The 8,895-nt window shown below is 40.3% G+C and overlaps 1 protein-coding gene across 1 annotated transcript; it reads left to right on the forward strand.

The window, feature by feature from the left end:
• Window positions 1-5,903: 5,903 nt before the first annotated feature.
• LOC127775397 (ubiquitin-NEDD8-like protein RUB2) lies at window positions 5,904-8,471 on the forward strand. The gene is made up of 3 exons (XM_052301633.1): window positions 5,904-6,135; window positions 7,778-8,037; window positions 8,135-8,471. The coding sequence occupies exons 1-3, from the start codon at window positions 6,043-6,045 to the stop codon at window positions 8,241-8,243; spliced, it is 462 nt and encodes a 153-aa protein (XP_052157593.1). The 5' UTR covers window positions 5,904-6,042; the 3' UTR covers window positions 8,244-8,471.
• The last annotated feature ends 424 nt before the right edge of the window (window positions 8,472-8,895 follow it).

Genomic DNA, 8,895 nt, shown 5'->3' on the forward strand with positions numbered 1-8,895 from the left:
TGTTGGCTAGACCGTTCGTCTGCTTGTTCTTCGGAACCCCAACTTATCATTTTTATTAAATTCCTATTTGCAATATCAGATTGCTTTTATCTTGTTCTTGCTTGTTTCTTCGATTTGCTTGCAGGAATAAGGTTGATCTGTACTGGCAAGATCAACAACCCACGGAGAGGTGTATCGATCACTAAGACGCAACACAACCTCTCGTACGGTTGTAGTCGGATCGTCAACGTTTCTCCCAAATCGTAGTTATCACAACTCACCGAAAGATCGGGTCAACAACAGCCTTGAGTGTCGAGAGGAACTCAGGGTTCATCAGGTGGTATCAGAGCTTTCGTTGCTCGGTGAGTTTTTATCTACCCATTACCAGAAAATAGCCACAAAAAAAATTGCATCATGTACCTAGCCATCTTTGTGCCATTGCTTTGTTCTATTCAGTTTTTGCTTTGTTGAATTTTGTGTTGCATCGTCTCGTCGTGTTGCTGGTCTTAGCGTTTAGTTCGTTTAGAGTTTCGAGTTCTGGTCACGTTTTATACCACAGTCGTCGTCGCCTCTGTGTCTCTGTTGTTGTCGGGACCTACGAAAACGGAATCAGCTTGCTGCCACGGTTCTATTTTTGTAGTTTTCAGAAGTTTTTTATTGGTCGGTTTTGGTGTTGCATCAAGCGTTTGTTGTTTACCCGAAGACTTGTTAGTGCTTGTGCCGTGGTTCTGTTTTGCCCATGAGGAAGAAGAAGGGGAAAGGAATGAGGAAGAAGAAGGGGAAAGGAATATAGAAGATCTGTTTGGATTCAGTTGGGTGGAAGGAAAGAAAAAAAAAAGAGGAAAGAATAGAATAGGAAAGAAAAAGAAGATTGGAACGGGTGGAAATCCGTTTCCTTTTATTTTGTGCACCGAATCCAAACACTAGTGCTGTCCGCAATATTCGGCTCCACATCTCCGTGCGGCCTTCCTCCTCTCCCGAGTCCGACTCCCTCCCTTTTTTTTCTCTCGGTTTAGATCTACACCGTGACTTCTCACATAGCTGGGTGAAAATTTTTGAAGTGTCGGATTGGAGATCCGTTTGCAAAAACGGAACCTTCGGGACGAGTACATCCCATTTTTGTATAATTTTAATTTCAGGGTTTGCACTTTTACAGTTGAGTCCTTGTAATTTTAATATTTACATTTGAGTCCCTATGACCTTATATTGAGGTCCTTGAGTCAGTTTTTGTTAAAAAAAAGGAAAAAAAAGACAGAAATGTGCTAAAAAAAGAGAGAAAACAAAAGCCGCACCAAAAAAAGAGAAAGAAAAAAAGAAAAGAAAGAAAAATAAAGAAGAAAGAAGAAAAGGAGAAAATCATTTTGTTATCATTGAGCTGAACTTCACATATCAGAGCGTGCTTGAGTTGTTTCTAGTACTATCTTGTGGTATCGTTTGTGTCTAGGCTCGTGTCTCTAGTACGTTCTAGCCTAGGACCAGCATGGTACTTGACTTTGAACAATTATTCAACTTTGTATTCTCTGATTTAAGCATTTGGTATTCCTTTGCTACATATTTAAGCCTATCCAGAGCTCCACAGATTTGATTGCAGCCGTATAGCAAGTGTTTGCCAAGGCATCGATACATCCAACCTCCATTGGGGTGCTTGGTTGAGTCGGTGTATGTCACCATTCCGCTTGCATTGGTAAGATATTGTAAGAGCTTGGTTAAAAGCTTGAGTATGTGTGATTTTTGAGCTGCCACTACCTAGTAGTTAATAGGAGCGTGCATATTCTTGTGTGTTTCTTGTTTGGTACTAACCATGACAGGATTGCGCAAGGGAATAACAGATCATCGACTTCTTCATCTTCAACAACAAATGGCAGGTGATCCACATGGCGCATATAAGGTACATGATAATGATCTTGCAAGGGTAGAATCTAATTTGCCAGTTTTTGATGGTAAGTATGATTCTGCCGCTTACGTTAATTGGGAGCTAGCAGTAGACAAACAATTTGATGAGTATGATTTTTCTAATGCTCAAATGATTAAGGCTGCTAGTAATAAGTGTACCGGTTCTGCATCTTTTTGGTGGCATACTGTGGGAAATAAGCTTGACAATTGGGATGAATGCAAAATACTGATGAGAAAAAAATTTGTGTTTTCATACTATAGTCGTGCTCTCTTTGAGAAATTTGAACATCTAAAACAAGGTGACAAAACTGTTAGGGCGTACTTTCATGATTTTAAAATTTGTATCACTTATAGTGGTTTACAAGAATCTAATGAGAACACAATAACTAGATTTTTCAGATGGCTTAATTCCAATATTCAGGCTGGGCTTGTTAATGTGACATATAATCATATAGGCCAATTGTTCATGCTTGCTTACAATGTTGAGCGCAAAATTTTTGAGAACCAAACGGAGCAACAAGCCATGCTTGTGCCTCCTATCACTGATATTTTGCAGGAAGTTCAGAACAGTCCCCAAAATGAGAAGAACGATATGTTTGAGATGTCACTTCCATCACTCGGAAATGAGGAGAAGGCTGATGCACCTACATTATCTGAAGAGGGCATAAAAGGTAAATTAAATGGTGCAGAAATTACTCAAGGTGAGTATGCTTCTGATGAATTACATTTTTCCACTTTTCATGCCAGAGAAGAGCAACCATTAGTGGTACCAATTGCTGAGATGCCTTTGTCACAAGTTGATTTACTTGTTGTTCCTTGTGATAAAGTAGAGTTGTGTGATAATGCTTCACTTATATCCATGCCACGACTGGTGAATGAACATGCTATTTCTAGTATTTCTCTGTGTGCTGATTTTAAGCATGTTGTTCACATTGGTAGAGGAACGTGAATTGCTATCTTCTTTAAATACTTTGGGCTATGTTCAGTTTGATGATTTTTGTGAGCTCGATAATTTGGAGGAGAAATTATTTACTAAGTCTGATTTGCCATGTCCAACTAATGCTATTTTTCACATCTTTGGCGAATATAATGATCTTGGAATATATTTTGTGCATAGAGTTTATATCTGCTCGGATTTTGAACTTCCTGTACATGTGGATAAAACATGCAAGCTAGAGAGAAATGTTATTGCTAACCAAATTGTCTCGAGTTTGCCTTTATTTCATTGGAAGAAACAGGTTATTGTAAATGGACTACGCAAAAAGCACCATATGAAAAAACCAAGGACGGTTTTCCGTGAAGAAGGAGAGGATGATGTGACCATGGCTACCACGGATGCAACCATTGCTCACATCATGGAAGAACAAGATGATATCAAGATCAAGTCCTCCAAGTGCTGGAATCAGATTCGGCCACCTGCTACACTGCTGACTTCAAATGGCCGCCGAATCTGCATACGACCTCCGTTTTTGGCCCGTGAGTACTTGATGGAAAGCTCTCGGAGTCCTCTTTCCAACAGATCCAGCATCATCGCCAAATTCCATCCAAGTCATCCACAGATGAAGAAATAAGGTGCTGCATCACCTGTCATGGGCCTATGGGCTTGTAACTTCATTTGGGACCCCGGCCCAGGTGGGGCCCATGTGGGGTGCGCCCCAAGGTGGTGGAGCATGACCCTAGGCACCCCTAGGTCGTCCTCCCACCCCTATATATAGCTAGTTACCCCTTCAGGGTTTCTCAGGTTTTGATAGATTAAAGTTTAGCCATTGCTACTTGCTTGCAGCGCGCGTGTCGGCTAGACCGTCCGTCTGCTTGTTCTTCGGAACCCCAACTTATCATTTTTATTAAATTCCTATTTGCAATATCAGATTGCTTTTATCTTGTTCTTGCTTGTTTCTTCGATTTGCTTGCAGGAATAGGGTTGATCTGCACTGGCAAGATCAACAACCCACGGAGAGGTGTATCGATCGCTAAGACGCAACACAACGTCTCGTACGGTTGTAGTCGGATCGTCAACGTTTCTCCCAAATCGTAGTTATCACAATTCACCAAAAGATCAGGCCAACAACAGCCTTGAGTGTCGAGAGGAACTCAGGTTCATCACTCCTCGCGGCGAGGGACCTCGTCGACTGCAAGCGGTTCGCGGAGCGCGCGGTGGAGGCGGACCCGCTACTCCCTGGTGCCAAGATCCTCGCCATCACCGACGTCCTCCTCGCCTCCCAGTCACTCCTCTCCTCGGGCCACGCCGACCCGCTCGTCGTCCCATACCCGCGCCATCGCCATTGCGCCTCGCCGCCCGCCGCTGCTCATGCCCTTGCCTGCAAGAAGTAAAGAAAGGGAAGGGAGGAAAAAAGAAGGAAGAAGGGAGAAAAAAATCCATGTCATCGTGCACGTGGCGTGCCATGTAGGTAAGACCACGGTCAAACGAGACTTTGGACCGGGATGATACATTAAATCAAGTTTAGGGGTCTCGATACGTGTTTTGCAAGTTCGTGGACCTAAATGAAACATCGTTACAAGTTTAAGAACCGCTAGTACAATTTACTCTTTATTATATATTTTAACTTAAGATTATCTATTGTTTCCGTAATATGGACACAGTAGATAAGCTTGAGTTAAAATATTATAAAAAGAATGTGAGGAATAATTGATTTAGCATGTTTATACGTTGAGTTTTTAATGTAGTAAATTATCTATATTTATATTTTTGTGTTTTAGACGATTAATAGGTTGATGTGACATATTTGTATGTTAGTATTTAGTAATACATATTAATAATTGCTCTGTTTATACGGAGCTTGACCAATTTGGACTAAGCGCAGATTCTATGAGAGCAAGTATAATAGTAAGCTATAAGCTTACTATAAGCTTACATGGATGGGAGAGATAACAAAAAAAAAAAGAGTGTTAGCTCTCATGTAATAGCTAGCTTAACACAAGCTTCAAGACAAATACATTAAATATAAGTCTAAGAGATGGAGAGAGGAGAAGAAAATTGTAGCTAATCCTATAGCTAATTTATTATATATGTTAGCTTTAAGATGGGCTAATAGTAGGAAGTGAGCTGTACTATTATCTTTGCTTTAAGGCTGTGTTCTTTTGCGCTGGTTGGGAACCTTCCCTTCTAGCACGGAAAACGGAAAAACACATTAGCACATGATTAATTAAGTACTCCCTCCGTCCCATAATATAAGGGATTTTGATTTTTTATTTGCACTGTTTGACTATTCATTTTATTTAAAGAATTTTAGAATTATTATTTATTTTATTTGTGGCTTACTTTATTATGCAAAGTACTTTAAGCATAATTTTTTATTTTTTATATTTGCACAAATTTTTTGAATAAGACGAGTGTTCAAACAGTGGAAGCAAAAAGTACGGAGGGAGTATTAGCTAAAACTAACTTGAAAAATGAATTAATATGAAGTTCTAACGAAAAAAATTTTTTTGGGTGTCACATCGGACATTTGACTGGATATCGGTAGGGATTTTTGGACACGAATGAAAAGGCTAATTTCATAACTCGCTGGAAACCGCGAGACGAATTTTTTGAGCCTAATTAAGCCGTCATTAGCATATGTGGGTTACTGTAACACTTTATGGCTAATCATGGACTAATTAGGCTCAAAAGATTCGTCTAGCGATTTCCTCCCTAACTGTATAATTAGTTTTTATTTTTATCTATATTTAATATTTATACATGTGTCAAAGATTCGATGTGATGTTTTTGGGGAAAAAAATTGGAACTAAACTGGCCTCAATGTCCTGAAATTAATTGCAAACAGTTCCAACCGTAATTAATTCCAAAGCCTGAAATCGGACAGTGTGCAGGAGCTGATTGGGCCATTTCACATCGGCCGTCCAATTTCCAGTGGCACGTACAGGCCATAAACTTATCCATGATGAGGCCATCACCGGCCCACCTCCGCCCGAATCAATCCACCTGATGGGCCGGAGCCCGACGCGGGCCGCGGGGAATATGTCAGACTTGGTTGCAAATACTCTCTTCGCGGAGGTTATATATGCAAAACAACCAGCACCGGCGGCCGCAGCCTCACGCGGCGACCTGAAAACCTCGCAGCCGTAAAACCCTAGAGGCGGATTCCGGCCGCAGATCGGAGGCGCGGCGGCGGCGGCGGCGGCGGCGGCGGCAGAGGAGGAGTGTCCGGGATGCAGATCTTCGTGAAGACGCTGACGGGGAAGACCATCACTCTCGAGGTCGAGAGCAGCGACACCATCGACAATGTCAAGGCCAAGATCCAGGTTGCTCCCCCCTCTCTCTGTATGCCTGTATGCATGCTTCTTGGCTCGATATGCCGCGATGAGATTTGCCATGGCTCCGCCGATGTGAGTTGTGGCGGTGGTTATTATTATTATTTTTGTTTGGAGAAGTCTTGGGATGATTCTGTCCTGATTTAGTCAGGAGATATATGTTCTTGTAAAGGGGAAAGTATTTCATGGAGATTGTACCAGCTATTTCAATTTTTAATCACTGATGATGCTAGGTTTACGATAAAATCTTGAGAAAATTCCCTATGTAGCATCAAAAAAAAGTTGCTCTTCCCTCTATAGCACCCAAACTTCAAAAGTTCCCTATCTAGGCACTTCTAAAATTTCCCATCCCTATGGAGCACTTCCGTTAATTTTTACACTTATGGTGTTAACTTAGCAGGAGAAAAGACGGTTTTGCCCTTCTTTAGTTTTCAGACTTGCGTGTGCATGATCGTTGGTATTTTAGGCGTACAAGGGCTTAGTTGGATCAAATGATTTTCTTAGAAACTCTAATATAATAACTAGGTTAATGAAACTTTACCCTTTTCATCCTATGGAATTATTTTCTAAGTCTCATTTGTTCATTTTCTAAAATATAAATGAGCATAAAGTTAGGTGACAAAATCTCTTGTTACGATTATTTTATTTTCAAATTTACAATAATCAATCCCCTCGGTGAGAAATGGGACAAACTTAATTACATAGTTATTCACCACGTGCGAAAGACTTTTTGAACGATAGTGAAAAGAACGGGCCACTAATTAAATTGATACCCACCGGCCACCACTTCGGTCTTTAGGAGAAAACGACAATAATATATTCGCCACAAGATAAATCCCAGTTAGAAATGGAAGGAGCAATTTAATTTCACCACGAGCCAAATCGCAGTGAAAAGGATAGCAAAAGTCACTCAAGCTAGAAACATAAAGAAGGGCAAAACCGTCTTTTCTCCTACTAGTTAACACCGTCAATTGTAAAAACTAACGGAAGTGCTACATATGGAAGGGAAATTTTAGAAGTGCCTAGATAGAGAATTTTTGAAGTTTGGGTGCTATAGAGGGAAGAGCAACTTTTTTTGATGCTACATAGGGAATTTTCTTTATCTTACTATTTCTGTGCTGTTGTAGTAGATTATAAATTGCCATATGCTGGTGCAGCGTGAAGTGAAACCGTAAAATTGAGAGGAAGCAAATATATACTAGTATTGTATTGCTAGGCTTGGCTGGCTGTAATACGGATCTCCGTAAAATGCGGATGAAGGGTGGTTGGATCGATCAATTTTAGGCAAATTTCATCTTTTAATGTTCAGGCTATAACCTGCAACTGATCATTGCATCTCCCTTACCTCATTTGCATATCTCCATAATCGTACATCAACTTAAATTACAAAGGCCTGAAGTTAACTCATTGGGACTTTTGCTATCACAAGTCTTATGGGTAACTTGTCGATTTACTTGCTGGCTTCCTTCAGCGAGGTTTAAGAAATCCACATGTTACACAAAAAATCACATAATTTGAAATGGAACTATTTTCCCTACTGCTTATGTATTGAGGAAATAATCCAGTGGCTAGAGTTATATCATTGAATACAATTGAGTGACTTACATACGTTTTTTTCCTTCTTTAACTTCAGGACAAAGAGGGTATTCCCCCAGACCAGCAAAGGCTGATTTTCGCAGGGAAGCAACTGGAAGATGGACGTACATTAGCTGATTACAACATTCAGAAAGAGTCAACGCTCCATTTGGTCCTGAGGCTCAGGGGTGGAACCATGATCAAGGTGAAGACACTCACTGGGAAGGAAATCGAGATCGACATCGAGCCCACTGATACCATTGATAGAATCAAGGAGCGTGTTGAGGAGAAAGAGGGTATTCCACCTGTTCAGCAGAGGTAGTCCTTTTCCCCTTGAAAATGGAATGCTGCTGGCAATTTTTGTGGTTATGACTTCTTTTTACGCATTCACTGAACATGATAAAATGTTATGTAGGCTCATTTATGCTGGGAAGCAACTTGCTGATGATAAAACTGCCAAGGATTACAACATTGAAGGTGGCTCAGTGCTCCATCTCGTGCTTGCTCTGAGGGGTGGTCAGTAGATGTAGTTTCCATGCCCGCATTATCTCTAAAGGGAGAAGCATATTTGCTATTCCATTTCTATCTGTAGTTGCTGCAGACTTATAGCTATATTTGGTAGGTTTATTGAAGTACTATGCGATTGGCGCATTGTGTATTGGAATCAATTGTCATCTGTACTGGAAAGGAAATATTGGAACTAAGTTAAGCAGTAGTTTATCAATTGCCATTCTATTTCTGCTGCTGTCAAATCATCATTTTTGTGATTGTTTCTGGAGCAGATACTGCTGATCCAATATTGATTGATAAATACAGGTTTAATGCTCCTAGGAGAAAAAAACGTATAGCCAATTGGTATATGGTAGATCAGCTGTAGTCTCTAGTATATAAAGGAGGATCTGGGTCAGACATTATTCTCCAATAGATCAATGAGAATCACATGTATCTGTGTGCCATTAGTTATTAGTTATTTAGTTTATCATCACATGTTTAATGGCTTCAAGAGTAAGTCTTATCTTATTCAGTGATCAGATTTGTCGATCAATGGTTTTCTTTATTATAATTTATATATGAACTGTTAGATTACTGATTAGCTAGTCAATTAATAATTGTTTTGAAACAAGTCACAGGCCATAAGTTTATAGATCTACAGAATGCAAGGCAGTTTGTCTGTTC

The sequence above is a fragment of the Oryza glaberrima genome, chromosome 6 (assembly GCF_000147395.1).
Source record: "Oryza glaberrima chromosome 6, OglaRS2, whole genome shotgun sequence".
In the NCBI taxonomy this organism is placed as follows: domain Eukaryota; kingdom Viridiplantae; phylum Streptophyta; class Magnoliopsida; order Poales; family Poaceae; genus Oryza; species Oryza glaberrima.

Bases quoted from the DNA above. Each gene is read 5' to 3' on its own strand.
- LOC127775397 (XM_052301633.1), top strand. From the start codon at position 6,043: ATGCAGATCTTCGTGAAGACGCTGACGGGGAAGACCATCACTCTCGAG. The intron at 6,136-7,777 runs GTTGCTCCCCCC...CTTTAACTTCAG, and splicing joins ATGTCAAGGCCAAGATCCAG to GACAAAGAGGGTATTCCCCC. The intron at 8,038-8,134 runs GTAGTCCTTTTC...AATGTTATGTAG, and splicing joins ATTCCACCTGTTCAGCAGAG to GCTCATTTATGCTGGGAAGC.